This window comes from Podarcis muralis, chromosome 10, assembly GCF_964188315.1.
Source record: "Podarcis muralis chromosome 10, rPodMur119.hap1.1, whole genome shotgun sequence".
Classification (NCBI taxonomy): domain Eukaryota; kingdom Metazoa; phylum Chordata; class Lepidosauria; order Squamata; family Lacertidae; genus Podarcis; species Podarcis muralis.
The window spans coordinates 61,398,623-61,416,191 of record NC_135664.1 but is presented as its reverse complement, the minus strand read 5'-3'; the positions used below and the strand labels follow the sequence as shown (position 1 = coordinate 61,416,191).

At 46.9% G+C, this 17,569-nt stretch overlaps 1 protein-coding gene and 1 long non-coding RNA gene across 12 annotated transcripts in view; one reads left to right on the top strand and one right to left on the bottom strand.

Moving 5' to 3' along the window:
- LOC144329012 (uncharacterized) overlaps nt 1-12,244 on the bottom strand; it is an 87,434-nt gene extending 75,190 nt beyond the window's left edge. For 5 of the 7 annotated variants that reach the window (XR_013394430.1, XR_013394434.1, XR_013394432.1 and 2 more), the window contains exon 1: nt 10,621-10,735. This is a non-coding gene — a long non-coding RNA (uncharacterized LOC144329012). Of the gene's footprint in view, nt 1-10,620; nt 10,736-11,965 lie in introns of those variants that run through there. The other 2 variants (XR_013394429.1, XR_013394438.1) reach the window with 2 other exon arrangements.
- LMO3 (LIM domain only 3) overlaps nt 5,323-17,569 on the top strand; it is a 96,044-nt gene continuing 83,797 nt past the window's right edge. Inside the window, exons 1-2 of one of the 5 annotated variants that reach the window (XM_028745573.2) lie at nt 10,175-10,254; nt 10,573-10,644. Coding sequence is in view for 1 of the 5 variants with exons in the window: in XM_028745569.2 (XP_028601402.2) it covers nt 11,877-11,901 (25 nt within the window). In the remaining 4 variants the exon portion in view is untranslated. Of the gene's footprint in view, nt 6,136-10,038; nt 10,255-10,572; nt 10,645-10,977; nt 11,085-11,748; nt 11,902-17,569 lie in introns of those variants that run through there. The other 4 variants (XM_028745572.2, XM_028745574.2, XM_028745571.2 and 1 more) reach the window with 4 other exon arrangements.

The window sequence follows — 17,569 nt, the reverse complement described above, 5'->3', positions numbered from 1 at the left end:
AATTATTCTCCTATTGTGCTTAGAATCTTCCCACCATTACAAACAAACATATTACACCAGGCGTAAGGAATCACTTTCAATCCAAGGGCCGCATTCCATCACAAGGAACTTTCTGGGGGCCACAGGCAAGTGACAGGTGAGACCAGAGGCAAAAGTGGACAGAGCAACAGGTGCAACTCTTACCTTTCTACAGTAGACTACATCCCAGCCACTTAAAAGTCAAGGGTTGCTGCACACCAACACCCTTCCCTCCTTCACCCAAGTGAGCAAGAGACATGATTACGGTTCAAGGACACATTCCAGTCTGGCAAAGGCACTTGAGGAGAGCACAGAGCAGCACTGGAGATGGGGTGGGGGGGTGGGCTTAGGGAGAGTCACAATGGCCAAATAAAGATACCTATACCTATAGCCAGGACTGAAGTCCCCCATCCCTGTCACACATCAATGCTTTTGTCATCGTCATTGGTTCCCAGTCCATGTCTGGGCTCACTTCAAAGGGCAGGTTGTAAATCTCAGCTTGAGAGCCGGGCACCTGAAGGATCAGCTCTTATTCTATGGCCCTGTGGTCATCAGTTCATTTGAGGCCCTCATCTGAGTGTCCTGTCAAGCCGGGCTATGGAGGGTCACCATGAAGGAGTGGGGCTGTTTGGTGGTGGCTCTCTGGTTATGGAACACTTCCCCCAAGAGTATATACCAGGCGTATACTTTTCTATTTCTTTGATGCCGGGTGAAAACCCTTTTCAAGAAAAAAATGAAATCCAAGGCCTTTAAAAATGTGTTGCTTAACAGGTTTACAGTTTTAACAGCTTACTGTTAGCATTCACAATGGTACAATGTTGTGCTTTAAACCCCATAAAGATTATTACTTACTATTGTTATTAATTAATTTATATACTGCTTGATACAAAAGAGGCTTCCAAGCAGATTACAAAGTATAAAAACCAGTTAACACAAACAATAATCATCCATAATTAAAATGGATAATAAAACAAACCCATCGGAACATTAAAATGTACACATCCATAATTAAAATAGATAATAAAACTATCCCTTTGTGATTTTTTTGTGGTATTCATTTTTTTGATGTTATGACTTTGGCTGAATTTGTTTGAATCTCTGGTCTGTTATTTGTGGCTGTGTTGTATTCCGTGCTGTTATATGATCGGTGTTTTTATTGCATTTTTTTTTTGTAGTGTTGAATTATTTTCATGTTGTTCGTCGCCCTGAGAATTTTTTGTCACAGGGCGACTAATAAATGCAATAAATAAATAAGATGCGATTGTGCGGAGCAGAGAGATCAGGAAGTGAAAGGCAGAGACAGAGTAGAGAAGGCACCTCCTAGCATGATGGGGAAAGTTATATCTGATAACTGTGCGCTGGGGGCAGGAGCCCTCCCAGAAAAGAAGTTTGCAGTTCTCCACCTGGCCCCTTTGAGCTTTCCCCATCAACTTAGTTTACAATCCTGGATAGCGGTTGCTTGAGAGTCCAGAGGACTGATCCCCCCCACCACCAATAGTGAAGTATATTGTGGGGGTGGGGGAAGAGAATTCAGGTTTCCAATCCTAAATACATTTACTTGGGAATCAAGCTGGTTGAACTCAGTGGGCATATTTCAGGAAGGACCACAGCTCAGTGGTAGGACATCTGCCTTGCATGCGGAAGGTCCCAGGTTCAAGTGCCCAGCACCTCCACTTTGGGCTGGGACTGTCTGGAACCAATGAGAGCCATTGCTGGCCATTGTAGCCAACACTGAGCTAGCTAGACAAGTGGCGTCTGACTTGTATTCCTGTGTAACATGTGATGAGAAATGCCCTGAAGAGGTTCTGCCAGTAGGAATAGCAGACAATTACTGGACTAGATGAGCAAACAGTCTGGAATAAGGCAGCATTCTATGTTCTAAGGGTTAAATGCTGTTGGCCAAACAAGTACATTTGTATGGTGATGTTCCAGTACAAAGTTCAATGCAGAAGGTACCATATATCTAATGAAAGATGCAGAATTAGAGGTGGCTTAAGCCTCTGAGAATGGTCAGACCACACCTGGAATGCTGTGTCCAGTTCTGAGTGCCACAATTTAAGAAGGATGTTGACAAGCTGGAACATGTGCAGAGGAGGGCAACTACAGTAAGATGATCCAGGGTCTGGAAAACAAGCCTGATGAGGAACGGTTGAAGGAGCTGGGTATGTTTAGCCTGGAGAAGAGGACACTGAGGGGAGATATGGTAGCCAACTTCAAATATGGTTCTGCACTTAGGAAGGAAGAATCAGATACACAAATATAGGATGGGGACATTTGGCTTACTAGCAGTACATGTGAAAAGGATCTAGGGGACTTAGTAGATCACAAGCTTAACAAGAGTCAACAATGTGATGCAGCAGCAAAAACAGCTAATGCTATTCTAGGCTTCATCAGCAGAAGTATAGTGTTCCAATCAAGGGAAGTAATAAGGTAAAGGTAAAGGTACCCCTGCCCGTACGGGCCAGTCTTGCCAGACTCTAGGGTTGTGCGCTCATCTCACTCTATAGGCCGGGAGCCAGTGCTGTCCGCAGACACTTCCGGGTCACGTGGCCAGCGTGACATCGCTGCTCTGGCAAGCCAGCGCAGCACACGGAACACCGTTTACCTTCCCGCTAGTAAGCGGTCCCTATTTATCTACTTGCACCCGAAGGTGCTTTCGAACTGCTAGGTTGGCAGGCGCTGGGACCGAACGACAGGAGCGCACCCCGCCGCAGGGATTCGAACCGCCGACCTTTCGATCGGCAAGTCCTAGGTGCTGAGGCTTTAACCCACAGCGCCACCTGCGTCCCATAAGGGAAGTAATAGCACTGCTCTATTCTGCCTTGGCCAGGCCACACCTGGAATACTGTGTCCAGTCCATAATTTAAGAAGGATATTGACAAACTGGAATGTGTGCAGAGGAGGGCAGCCAATAGGATCAAGGGTATGGAAACCAAACCTTATGAGGAACAGTTGAGGGAGTTGGCTCTGTTTAGTCTGGAAAAGAGGAAACAGAGATATGATAGCCATCTTCAAATATCTGAAGGGCTATCAGATATAAGATGGAGCAAGCTTGTTTTCTCCTGCTCTGGAGAGTAAGGCACAAATAAATTCCTTCAAATTGCATGAGACTGACTAAACATCAGGAAGAACTTTTTGACAGTAAGAGCTGTTTGACAGTGGAACAGACTCCCTAGGGAGGTTGCAGACTTTCCTTCATTTGAGGTTTTTAAGCAGAGATTAGATGGCCATCTGTCAGGAATACTTTAGTTTAGATTCTTGCATTGCAGTGGGTTGGACTCAACCCTTGGGGTCTCTTCCAACTCTACAGTTCAACAATTCTATGGATACGGGCTGTGTGTTTTTTGGTTTATTCAACACCTTGGTTGGTTCCAAGACTATCAGCCTGCCCTTGCAACCTCAAAGGGTTGTATTTAGGAAAGGACTATAGTGCAGCGGTAGAGCATCTGCTTTGCATGTAGAAGGTCACACGTTCAATCCCTAGCATCTCCACAGATGACTTGGAATGCTCCCATGCCTAAAACCCTGGAGAGCTGTTGCTAGTCAGTGTATACAATATACAATATACAATATCAAGGTAGATGGACCCATGTTCTGACTTGGTAGAAGACAGCTTCCTTTGATCAGAAAAGGACCATGAAATGTTGGCGCTTGAGCCAGGCAATCCAAAGCGAGTTGCCATGGTGATTTTAGGGGGGGGGGGGCATTGTAATAATAAGCTAAATAATTGGCAATTGGCTGCCCTTCACTGGTACTCCAAAGCCTGCCACCTGCAGCTGACTCCCTGCTGCACACCAAATGCTCAGGATCAGACTGGAGGTGCAAGACATGCGCAGTCAAACAGCCAGTTCAAACAGCACTGGGGCAGTGGGGGTCTGAAATCAAAGACCAAACGGGTTGTGTGAAGGCCAGTTCACTAGACTTGCCTGCATGTAGCAGACGTTTCCCCATTTTGGTCCAGCTTGCTTTACCCACATCTCTAAAGCTGCCCGAATCACAATGCACAAGGGAGAAGGTGCAATTTGTTCTGTGCCTTGGCTCAGTCCAATTCCAGGCAGGCTGTGATGGCGCTGCCAACTTGCGATATATTTTTGCTCACGACAGTCTGTTCAGACAACCAGTCTCCACGGCACACAGCCACCCGTCTTGTGTGAAACTGCCACAGATTAGCCCATCACTTGGAAAGAAAATGGAGCATTTCAGCAACCCGTCGCAGAAGTTGCCTGCCACAGATTTGGTTCCATGAGCCCCCTCTACCGGGCTAGCTTGGGCCCAGTTTCCGTAGAAAGCAAAGGCAGCTTCCAAAAGGAAAGTGAGAGATCAGAAGCGAGGAGGAGGCAGCCTTCTCAGATTCCAAATGTGCTCTCTCTCCCAAACTTTTTGTTTGCCTGATGGCCTTGGGCTTTTTCTCCCCCCCCCCCCCACTCTAGCTTTCAAATCCGTTGGCAAACAGCTCACTGCAGCTCTGTGTGTAATCCTTTGGGGGTTAAAATAAAGGTAGCTTGTGAACTCTGTTCTCCTTCAAAACTAATGGACTCTTCCCCCCTCCCCCCCTATGCTTTACACACACACACACACAGACACAGTTGCTCGCCGCCCCCCCCTTTCTCCCCAAATATCCCCCTTTGTCCACTTTTATGAATTGAAACATGCACTCCCAACGTGCACACACGGGGAATCCTGCCCATTAATTAAAGGACTTGTCAGCCCCAATCCTGGATTCTTACAGTGTAGGAAATGTCTCCCCTTTTAAGTGCAAAACCATAACATTACCATTTCCCCAAGTGCTCTCTGTTTTAGGCTGCTTTCCTAATTAGAGGGATGATAACAGCCCCGCTGATTGGCATTATAAAAGCACTAGTTTGGCTTCATCTGTCCCAGGTGTGCTGTGTAATTTTTCCCTCCCCCCCCACCCTTCTCACCGGTTCAGAGCAATACCTCTCTTCTTCATTGTTCCTTAAAGTTTTCATCTGAGGAATTAATTCAGATAAAAAGACATTAGAAAAGACCCTCTACTGCCAAAGCCCATCAGCGAATCCTTTTATCAAAAGTACAAACTATACAAGCTAGATATTTTTTTTTTCTTTTACCCTTTTGTTTCTGAGGGTTAAAAAAAGGGGGGAAGAAGAAGGAGAAGAGGAGGAGGAGGAGGAGGAGGAGGAAAGGAGAGCGAAGGAAGGGAGGGAGGAGGGGGAAAAATCCAGAGTTCTGTCAATGGACTGAATGCACCATTAAAACTGGCGTCACTACAAAGGTTAGCGTAGATCTAACTGTCAATACAGTGAGTGGAGTGGAGTCCGGTAAGGGGAGGGAAGGGAGCTTTGGTGAGAAAGAGATACTTTGATATTTTGGGATGTTAGAAGGGTGAATGTGAAAAATTGGAGGTTGGGGATCTAATTACCCAACCATAATTGGGGGCTAGGGAATAAGCTGCAGTCCTCTCAACTCACCGCAGATCAATTATGTTAAGAGAACATCTGTAAGTAGAACTTAATGAGGTCCATTAGAGCAACATGTACAGCCTCCTCTAACCGTACTTGTCAGCTTCTTGGATGAGCCAAAGAGAGCTGCTAACTAGGGACCTGGTGGAGGTGTTTAAATACTGAAGGAGGAGAGCTGGCCCGTTCAGGTCTTGCGCTCAGCTGGGGAAGAAAGTAAGGAAAGGGGGGGAGGAAAGAAAGAAAGCAGGCAGCAGCAAAGCGGAAAAATCTGGGATTTTGCTCCGATTTGATGCTACTGGAACTCAAGTGGGGGAGAAGAAGGGGAGATGCGGTGATCAAGTATAGTTTTTTGCACTTGAACTGAGGGGGTGCGTGCATCTATTTTTTTTTTTCTTAAAGAGGGGAAAAAACCACACCAGGATTTGGTATCTTATTTTCTCCCTCCTTGCATGTTCATTGTCTTTTTGCTCCACAATAAGAGGTGTACATCACAACGGGCATCTCTCTCTGGGACTGTACAAAAATATTACTGATCATAGGGGAGGGGGAAATTTTCATTTCAAGAATTGGCAGGTGACTTTTTTTTTTAAAAGGACAAAAGTGTCCAAGCTGTGAAACTTGGAAGAATTATTTTACGTTATTGTTTTTTCCTGCAGAAGGCTTCTCTTGCACAAAGGTAAGTCTTTCTCTCTCTCTCTTTAAAAAGAAAATCTTAACATCCTTTTTAAATAACACCACCTTGCAAAATTGTACGTGCATTTTTTTAAAAAAAGGAAAGTGGAAAAAAGGAAGATGCGTGGAGAGATCCTCCAGCGAGGAGGGTAAAAGAAAAAGGACCCTAGTTGTTGGTGATGGTTTTGAAACATTTTAGGGGGAAGAAAAATAAAGATTGTGATGTTTCACTGTGTGTCCGGCCTCCATCTGTAACTACACTGGACGGAGGGAGGGAACCGAAAGGAATGTGTTTTTTGTCCGTCTGGGTTTGAGTCTTTAAGAACGTGAGGAAGTAAACAATACCGACAAATCCTGTTTCTGTGGCGATCCCGGTTTGAGGTATTTGGAAACGGCAGAGCTGGAAGCGGAGGGGAGAGCCCGAAAGCAGCGGAGCTGAGGAGGGTTTCTGGTCCTCCTCGCCCCAGAGTCGGCGTGCCTCTCTTCTTCAACTAGATGACTTTTCTCTCGCCTGCATCTCTGCTTCCTCTTCTCGCCCCCGCCCCCCCCTCACACACACACCTTGGGTACTTTGGTTTTTCATCTCCGACACAACACTACCGATCACATCTGTGCAAAGTGCTTTTTAAAGTAATAAACCACTTCGTCTTCACTTTTCTCCCCTCTTCCTTCTCCCCACCCACCCCTTGCTTGTGTGTGAATAATTCATATGATTCTGAAGAAAGAGGGAGAAACTGCTTTTCCTCCTCTTACTCCCTTCTTCTTTTGCTATAGCCTCTACTCTCCTTCATTCCCTTCTTTTTATTTTGCTATAGCGCGCATATATATATATATATATATATATATATATAATTTTCTTGCTGTAAATTGCATGATTGGGGAAAGAGCCTGCTTTCAAATAATTTAATTCATGACAAAACCTAATTACTGTCAGGTAATACCCTGTCAGCTTTAATGCATTTCATCAGTCATAATGAAAAGAAGAGCATTTTATGACCCATCTAATTATCATTACATTTTAGGGGGAAATGAATGGCGTGGAGCTGAATGTTAACTATTCTATTTTATTCCTTTACACATGTGGTTTGGCATATTACTCACCAACTCCCCCCCCCCCTTCTCTCTCTTTATTTTAAAAAGATCCCTTGATTGGTGGAGTGGGAGGGGGGAGAAACAGGGAACGATTGCAATTAGATGCGGAGCTGTTTGTTACACGCGCGCACACGCGCACACACAGCGCCAAAAGTGACAAAGTGCTTAATGTCTATTGCAGGATGGTGTTGACACCGGGTATCTTATTGCCACAGTCCAAATAGAGTACTAATTACTGCGCATGATGTCACCGTAGGCAGAGGAATAATCCCATCATTTAATTAGTTGAATGATTTAAACAAAGATTTGCATAGATGCACTAATCAGTTGCCATGAATTACGGAGGCGCCGTTGCCAGCGAGGGGTAACAGATCATGGCGGGGGGGGGGGGGGTTGGAGAGAGAGAGAGAGAGAGAGAGAGAGAGAGAGAGAGAGAGAGAGAGAGAGGAGAGGAGGAGGAACGGGCAGAGGGGAGAGAAAAGAGCGCGAGAGAGAATTTCATCTCCTTTAACATAATTAATTTAATTGTCCTCATTAGCTGTACCATTTGTTCTGATTTTATTTCTCCCTTTCTTCACACATAACCTCTCCGTCTCTCTCTCTCTCTCTCTCCTCCCCCTCCTCTTGAATGCCTTGGCTGAGAGAGAGAGAGAGAGAGAGAGAGAGAGAGAGAGAGAGAGAGAGAACGCGCGCACACACTTTGCTGGGTCACTTCGGAGAGGGACAGGCGGGCTGTTTGTAGATGCAGCGCGCAAACAGAGGCGGTCTGGAGGGTTCCAGGCTGGGATGAAAACTCGCCCTCTTGCCTGAAAGGGAACCGGGTGTCAGGTCTCGGCTACCGCCTCTCCCTCGTCACTTGTGCAAATCGGATCAACAGGAAGCGTGTCGGGGGGGGGGGGTGCTGCTTTTGGGCGCGCGCGCACACACACACACATCCACGCGCGCGCACTCCTGGATCAGAGTGCACTTTGGGTTTCGCAGCGCTTGAGCATGAGTGCCAGCTTGCTAAATTAAATGAAGAACTGTCCTAGGCAGAGGCGCGGGGGGGGGGGGCAGAAAACCCAGGAGTTAAATGTGCGCCTTCAAGAGAAGACACATTGCACCTCTGCTTTGGCTTTAATTATTATTATTATTCTGATCAGAATTGCTGGATTATCGGGAGGGGGAGAGAGAAGAGGGTGAAGGAAGGATGTCAAATCTCTCCAAGGCCTTAAAAGCTTTTCTTGGGGGTCTTGAAAGCACCCTCTCTAATAATGGGTGTCATTCATTTTTATTTTTTTTAGAGGATTGGGAATTCTAAGCTGACATCTTTTAAAAAAAAAGGCTTTGTGACAATCTTAGTGTGAGGCTCCTAATGGCAGACAACAGAGGAACACTTTGAAGTCTGCAAACTGCATTCACAAATTCTTAATCGGTTTTTACCCCCCTCTCCCCTCTTCTCTACCAGCTGTGGGTTGACTCTTAAAAAATAGAAGATGCCGGGGGATCTGAGAGGGTGGTGGCTATTTACACAATAAATAGGCTCAAGCCTGAAAAAGGCAAGATATTAAGGCACGGCAGCAGGGCTGACAAATATTTAATATCCTATGTTTTTGAGGGTGGGGGTAAAGAATCAACATCTTATTGCAATTTGTCATTTAAACACCTCTATTGTCTCCAGTGCCTCTGTGATGCGCCTTTGCTCAGGGCAGCAGTCTGGGGCAAGAGCCTTCCTATACATGCTTACTCAGGAGTAAGTCCCGCTGAGTTCATCGGGACTGACTCCCAGGTAAAGTGCCTTTGCTTTGGTTCGATGGAGCATGGAGAGGGATGGTAGAACGCATCTCTGTCACACCCCTTTCTCTCCCCCCCCCAAAGGAAAAAAAGATAAATTGAAAGGATCCTTTAGCTCGGCCCAATACAGGCTTTCAAACCACGTGCAGTGGGATCTACTGTTTGTGCAAGTGTCAAAATGCAGAGGAAACTGGAGGTCAAAGTGCGGTCCTTTGTCCGCACTTCCGTAAAAGCGCGCTATTGGCAGTTCCTCAGTTAGCGCGCAAAAGTTTTGTTGCGCACGAAAAGGAAGACTTTCTTCTCACATAACGGTCCTGAAAGCGCCACTCTAATCCGCCCCCCCCCCCTTGCTTCCCACCACTACTCCTCTCCGGCCACAATCTCACTTTTTCTCGAGAGTAAGAAAGCAGTGTGTGTGACCATGCATGGGTGCTGAGGTCTGCAGACGTTGCAGAAATGGTGTTTAAAACTGGGTGAGTCGAGACGTTTTGCTCACCCACTTAGGACAGAAGGAAACCAGCCAGCGCGATGGGGAGGGGGTATGGGGAGGGTTAGAGCCCTGCAGCCGGATCCTATGAATGCTTACTGGGAAGCAAATTCAAACCAGAGGCTTCTTCTCAGGTTAAAGCTGCGCTTCGGTTGGGCAGCGCGGAGTTGCTCTCTCCGCGCCAGAGGTCACTTTGCGCGTGAGCCGGTGGGTCGCTCGCCGGCTGCCGCTGTCCCCGCTGCTCATGTCTAGCATATGCATATGCTTTTCTTTTCCATTCCACCTTCCCCCCTCCCGCTGACTTGAACTCGCAGGCTTGTAAATTTTCACCCTGGGAAATTAGCGACAAAGCCCAATCTGTCTCCCGGCTGCTTTGCACTTTGCGAGAGGGAGGTTGTTGCAGAGCCGCAGATCGAGGTGGGGGGGAGCGCGTTGGAGAGAGAGAGAGAGAGAGAGAGAGAGAGAGGAGAGGGAGGGAGGAGAGAAAGGGGGAGGAGGGGGGACGAGAAAGATAGGAGGGGGCACATATGAGAGAGTCGCGGTAAATAGCCTGAAACCGGCCACGAGCCGCAGCTTCGAGCTCGCACGTTCACACGCTCTCTCTCTCTCTCTCGCTTTTGCAAGCGCGCAAGCGGCGCTTGGCTGTCTCCCTAATAACAAGAGTGACCTTTTCCCCTTTGCTGTATTATGTCTGGCTGGTTAAGGGATTGCGTCCTGCAGTTGATACAGCCTCTGACTTCCTACAGCTCGGCTCCAAGCACGCTGCTTTAGGTAAGTTGCCTTTTGAACGGGGGTGGGGGGTTGGTTAGGAGGTGGTGGCGGAGGAAATCAGCCCTGGACTCCGGAGATCCACCGATGCCTTTCCAAATCTCTCTTTCTAGGTAGGAGGACACCTGTAGCTCTGCCGAGGCCAACCCAATTAACTTGGCGGCTCCGTGAGGACTTCATGATTATTATTAATAATACCAATACTAATAAAACCCAGAGACAGGCAATCGCGTCCTTGCTATCCAACCCTCCCGTCCTCCTTTCCCTTATTACTTTTCTTTCCTGTCTGCAAACAATGCTCCTTTCTGACCTTCCCCAAAGGAAAGAACCAGCTCCATCCAGAGCAGCGCCGGGGTTTCTTGAACTCACCTTGCCTTGCTTTTAATTGAGAAGGTAAGTTGAGGCAGCGGTGTCCACGCCAGCTTGGCCCCGGGGGCAGATTTTTTTTTTGGGGGGGGGGGTCCTGTTCTTTCCCCCCTCCCTCATACAGTCGGGATCCTGCTCCTCCTCCTCCTCGACTCTTTCCCGTCTCCTCTCTGCTCCGCAACTTGGGGCTCCTCGCTCTTTTTCCCGCGGCGTGTGCGTGTGTGTGCCTGTGTGTTTAAATCAGGGGAGGTTTTCCTTATTTTTATGATGACGAGAGAGAGATGCGAGATCGGGGGCTGCAGGAGGCGAAAGAGCGGCGCGATTGGAGGGCTGGCGAGCAAGAAGCGCAGGCGAAGTTAAACAATGAAACGGGAGCAAACGCCCGCTCGCCCTTTCCCTTAAACCGCGTCGCCAAATCCGGCTGGCGCGCTCCTGGTTGCCAAACGGCGCGAGCGTGAAACGCGATGGTGAGAACCGACTTCATCTCTCCCCTTCCTCCTCCTCCTAAGAATCGGATCCCTTTTCTTTTCTTCCTTACCCCCCTCGGTTTTATTTCTAATGAAGCTTGAAGGGAGGGCGGGGGGGTCCCCTGTCTTTTAACCCTAAGCGCCCTGCAATTTTTAGTGGGAGAAAGGCCACCTTTTGCGCATGGGTTTTCTCTACTAGGTGCAGCCTTGGCCGAAAATGAGGAAAGAGGGGGGGGGGACGGGACCGATCCGATGGGCAATTGTGATATCTAGCACTCTTTTTCTTGTGATGGTGCAATTTCTCCTCTCGGTCTCTCCCCCCCCCCCTGCCCGGCCACCCCTTCTCTGCCTTAGAGCCCGAGACAGGCTTGTGCAAACGCTGCATGTGACGGTTTAATCAAATCCATTTGTTACCGCCGAGCTTAAAAAGAAGACCGCGGGGGCGGATAGAGTTAGGGACGCATGTGGCTCTTTGTAGATCGCCACCACCATTGCAAAGATAGATGTGTGTGCGTGTGCATAATCTCGCCCGCTTGCAAGTGCCTGCCGTGTGTGTTGGTAGTGGTGTCGCTTTTTTCCAGCAGTCGCTTCCCCCACCCGCCATCCCTCCAACCCCTTTCCAAAGTGCTCTGCACAATAGCCCTGTTCTCTCTTCGCTTTCAAGGCAAACCTCTTCCACTTGACCCAAACTACGGGGAGGGACACGGACACACACACACACACACAAACACACTTGCCGCTTCTTGCTTTGCTCAATGCGAAGGAGCTACCCGAGAGTCCTTAAATCAACTCATGCAGAAAAAGGAGAAAAGTTTCGGTAAGGTTGCCATCGATTGTTTCGTTGCTCTTTTCTTAAATAGATATTATCTCTCCTCCCTTACCTTGACGAGCGTTGAGCAGACGTGCATTTTCAGTCTGGATGTTTTGGAGAGGAGGAGGAGGAGATTTTGGGGCATGGAGGGGGGTAATGCCTTTCCCCCCTGACTTCAGCTTGTGTTATGAAATGCGCGCTGCCGCTTGGTTGGGTAGGCGAAGGCTTTTATATTTTATTTTTAAGCCAGTTACTTATTTATTTTACTTTAGGTGAAGCGACCGCAGAAAGCTGCGAAACACTTTCTCCTTCCCACCCTCCAAGTCCCCCTTTCCCTGTAAAACAAAACAACATAACAAAAGCCAGCCCACACGCCATCCTTCTTGTGGCTTTGCAGGGGTGGGCAGAGAAATTAGAGGCGCCTGGCTTGTAGCTAACATTGTAAGGGGGGGGGGGGCTTCTTTGTTGTTAAAGAGAGTGTTTCCTCTGTCGTGGCTTTTTTATTTTTTTTATTTTGCATGTGAACTGCATCAAAATTGAGCTCACTCTTGCAAATCTCTTGTTGGCCTTTGCCAACGACTAGCACTTTGCTGCCATGGTAACTGTAATTAAACTGATAAGAGTGGAAAAATGTCAGTATCTCTCTGAGTCTTACAGCTGCATTGGAAGAAAGGAGGTGGGGGCTGAGAGAATAAAAATTGGCTTCCAGCAGCACCACATTGAATTGGGAGAGAGGTGAGGTTGGAGGGGGAGAGGGAAAGAGAGGATAGGAAAAGGGGTGGTGGAGGAAATATTGTGTATTTAAAAGGGTATATCGGTAAGGGACTTTAGGAAGAAAATATCCTCTTTCTCTACATCTTGGGGAGGAGGGGGGGGAGAGGTATTGGCCCTTGTCCAGCCTCCCAGCTCTCTAAGAAGGGTTACAGGGAAGCTCTTAGGCCCCCAACTAGCTCTCAGAAATTTAGACGATCATGACAAGTTGGGGGAAGGAGGGGGCAGCGCTAAAGAGAGGCAGAATGAAACCTTTTGTCGTCTTGGCAGTTGCCAGATTCTTTCTTCTGAATTGGTTCTCCCAGCTGTGGGGCTGCTGCCTGTCTTTCCCCCCTGCCACTCACAAATAAGTTAGAACACTTTCCCCAGCCTCTCGCTTCAATGGTGCTGTTGCATATATATATATATATATATATATATATATATATATATATATATATATATATATATATTATAATTGTTTGTGGGGAGGGAACAATGAAAGTGCAACGTAGGAGTGATTTAAGGTGGCGGTGATGTTCCCGGGTGCTAAGGAGTTGCAGTTACTTTTGTTGTATCAACTACAGAATCTCACCCTCTGTGTGTGTGTATGAATAGCAGAGAACAAGAGGCCACAATGGAAGCAATCGAGCGTTAGGCTGGCTCACAATGCGATCCAGGCAATTAAAAGCTCACCAGAGTTTTTAAAATGAAATGGCCCCCACTTCTTCCTGATCACCATGCTGCACAGGCTATTATTTGTGCATCTCTCTTTTTTAATTATGCTTTCCCTTAAACTGTCAAACAACTCAGAAGTAGCAGGGGCCTCGGGGGCAGAAGGAAATTTTCCAAGCACAGTCAACCTGAATGACTGACTCCTGAGCTGCTGGGAGTAAAGTCTTTGTTTATTTATCAAAATGCCTTTCTTCAAAATAGGCCTCCGCCCCTTCATCCCAAACCTCTCTGAATAATTGTGTGTTGTGGAGGGAGCTCTGAACGGTTGCTTTATTGCTTTTGATTGGTACTTCCCCTAACCACAAAACTTTGATATTTCTGTTGTTTGCGTGTAGTCTGAACATAATGTAAGAAATTCATAGTGGGAAAACACCTTCATTAGGCCAAACTGTTGCAAGCAAACTGTTGTTCCTCAGGCTAGATGGCGAACAACTTGTTTTGTTTACTGTCTTGCCTGATGAAGTGTTCTGGTGAACTTGAAAGCTTGCACACTACTTGGTTAACATTATGGCAACTGGCTGGCCTGATAAATGTGTTGCTTTGCCATTTCCCTCAAGTGGACTTCAATTCTTCTTCTTCTTCTTCTTCTTCTTCTTCTTCTTCTTCTTCTTCTTCTTCTTCTTCTTCTTCTTCCTATGGTCCAGCATGGCTACCTTGTTGCTCTTCTATTTTTAAGTTGTAGCATCTTAGCTTTGGTTGTGTTCATAGTGGATACAACTGAATTATTTTTTAAACTTTGGAGCAAGTGCCACCTAAATCAATATGACTTACTTCTAAATAAACATGCATAGGATTGTTTAGGCACTTAGGAGGTATCAAGCAGAAGCTGTATAGTTTTGCCTCTAGAGCAAGCCTTGGTCACTTACATGCTGACTCCAAAGTCTCCTTCTAAATGTCCCATTGCTTTTAAAAATACCAGATGTAAATTTCTGTAGGGTTATGCTTCGTGTGGAAATATTGTATGCAGTAAACATGGTGTGAACTTTATTCCTAATGATGCTACTGGGGTGAAGGAAACAGCCGTAGTTCAGTTGCCTTAAATAACGTTTGCTGCAAAGTTGACAGGAGTTTTAAGACGGAAGGATTAAGCTATGGAGCTGAGCTCAAAGCTTGCTCATTTTTGAAGCCCAAGCAATTGGAGACAAGTCGATACTTTCTTTTTGGCGTTCTCGTGCATTATACGTAAACCACCCCCAACCCCACCCCATCCTCCTGATTTCAGCAGGAGTGTGTGCTTAAGGCAACCATTGAGATCAATGGGCTTGAAAGACTTACCTGTAGGAGTCTTAACAAAAAGCTTTAATCTGCATGCCCAGCGCATTGCCTGCAACATCAGCAGAGCATCCGAGTTTATGTGATGGTTTCATGCACCTCATTCCCAACCACAAACTGGTACAGTGAGTCTTGAGCCCTATAGGATGGGCAGAAGTTTCAGGCTTCCTTGCACTGCGAATCCAAAATTGAGAGTGTAGTGAATGGGGGGGGGGGGGAGGCTGTGTTGGGCAACAGAATTGTCTTAATCTGCAAAACCTCCACCTTAAGCCAAGCAAGTCTAAGGTGACTATTTCTCATTTGAAAACTTGGCAGGCTATTGAGCTGTGACTGTATTAATGTCAAAACCACAGCTCTGCTTATAAAAAAGATGGCCAGTGGTTTGCTATATCAACCTGGCTTTGATTTAGCACATGCCACTTCCTAAACTGAAAGTTGGGTTGGGTGTTTGTTTTTTGCGTTGGATTTTTTCCTTTGTGGGTTTTCTTTGCATTCATCTAATATGGCAAGAATGGCTGTCTAAAGTAGTGCTGTGCCCCCCAAAAATTCTGCATTGTATCCCACCCCCACCCCTGTTCTTGATCAATTAATATGAAAAGAGGCTGCATCTGAAAAACATCAAAAGGGAGAGGGGGAATTTGGTGAGAATCAGAGTTGGAAGGGACCCCCAGAGACATCTAGTCCAGCCCCTTGCAACTGCAGGAATCTCAGCTAAAGCATCCATGACAGATGGCCATCTAACCTCTGCTTAAAAACCTCCCAGGAAGGAGAGTCCACAACCTCCCATGGGAACCTGTTCCACTGTGAGGTCCTCATGGGTGAGAAATTTTGTTGTTGTTGTATGTAACTTTCATTTCACATGGGAGTGTTGATGTGAATCTTTCATTCTACAAATACTCTGCCGGCTTCTTGGACGCTCTGGCTTCCTGAAAGCCTAATGACCTCCTTGGCTGGACTTTGCAGTAAGCGCTGGAATGCTGGGAGGCTCTTTGCCATGCACCTGACAGCTGCTGCTGTTTTTTGTTTTGAAGGACGGTGTTTTTAGTTTTAAAGAAATTAGTGTGGGAAGGTTTTTTTGTTTTGTTTTTAAGTGAAAGAAGAACTTCCCTTGCTCAAGATCAGTGAGCATGCTGATCTCAAAGGAAAGCTGCCTTATAGTGAGCCAGACCATTAGTCCAGCTTGCTCAGTGTGGTCTCTGACAGGCTCTTCCAGGTTTTCAGGTAGGGGTCCTCTCCCAGCCTTAGCGGGAGATGGTGGGATTTGAACCTGGAACCTTCTGCATGCAATGCCGTTCAGGAACTATGACAGTTCTCGGGAACTCAGTAGCCATTTTCAGGAGTGTCAGATTGGAAACCAGGGGGATGTCATGAGACTACTCCTCTCCTGGGACTTTTCCAGATAAGGGCACATGGGCAGCTGGGGGAGAGTATGGGCAGAGGACTGGGGAAGCGTTTAATGGAAATAAAATTTGCACATCACCCCCTGCCTCAACCCTGCACCCAATGAAATTCTAAAAGGTCCTGCAGTGAAACAAAACTGGAAGCATCTTCTGCGGAGAGTTTAGTTTTTTTTAAAAAAAAAAGAAATTGGAGGGAAAGTTTCCGCACAACCTCAAAAGATGAGCTATATTCGTATGCAACTATATTCGTATCCCAGTATAGCTTTTGGGGCTAATCCCATGAGTCAAAATCCTTGGGTTATATAGCTTACCTGAGTTGTTGCATGGCCTTAGGACTATCTCTCAATTCGATCCCACATTATGAGAATAATATTGACACATCTCGCAGCATCGAGGATGTAGAAAGTTATTTGAACACTTAGAATCATAGCTGTCAACGCTTTCCTTTTTTTAAGGGAAATTCCCTTATTCTGAATAGGATTCCTTGCAAGAAAAGGGAAACGTTGACAGCTATGCTTAGAATGTGCTGCATAAGTGTTAAGCATTCTTAAGGTTTGGGGTTTTTGTGAATGAGTTGCTGTCATGTATATGCACTAGATGTGTCATGCTGGGGAACAGGATCGGCGGCAGTGTCTCCCATAGCTGTATAATAGGATTAAGGAAAGCATAGCCAACAAGGGACCTCCAGAAGTTGCTGGACTACAACTCCCACCATCCCTGACCAAGCTGGCTGGGGCTGCTGGGAGTTGAAGTCCAAAAACTCTGGAGTCCACCGTCTTGGTTATCCCTCGACTAAGGAATGTTTGTGATGCTTAAAGGTAAAAGGGCCCCTGAGCATTAGGTCCAGTCGTGGCTGACTCTGGGGTTGCAGCACTCATCTCGCTTTATTGGCCGAGGGAGCCGGCATACAGCTTCCGGGTCATGTGGTCAGCATGACTAAGCCGCTTCTGGTGAACCAGAGTAGCACACGGAAACACCGTTTACCTTCCCACCGGAGCGGTGCTTATTTATCTACTTGCACTTTGATGTGCTTTCGAACTGCTAGGTTGGCAGGAGCAGGGACCGAGCAACGGGAGCTCACCCCATCGCGGGGATTCGAACCGCCAACCTTCTGATCGGCAAGTCCTAGGCTCTGTGGTTTAACCCACAGCACCACCCGCGTCCTTAGCAGGACTTAAAAGTTTGGGTGTGACACTTTCGTATCTCCATTTCCTGACACTGTGGCTTTTTGACTGAAGGGAATCCTTTTGTGGTTGCCTGGGCAGAACCCTACTTTATCCTTAACACCTTTGTTGCATTTCTCCACAAAACGGCTGTTTTCTACCTGCCGTTCTGAGCCAAGCATTGCTTGTTCGGTCTTCAAGTTCCCATGCCTGCTTCTCTGATGATAGATGCATACCTTAAGCATCTGGCTGAGGCGATGCTTAAGGTAAAAAAAAAAAAAAATGCTGCTTCTGCCATTGCCCGCTGCCCTTTGGTAAGACTATGGGAGCCCTGCTGTCTAAAGAGGCACAATA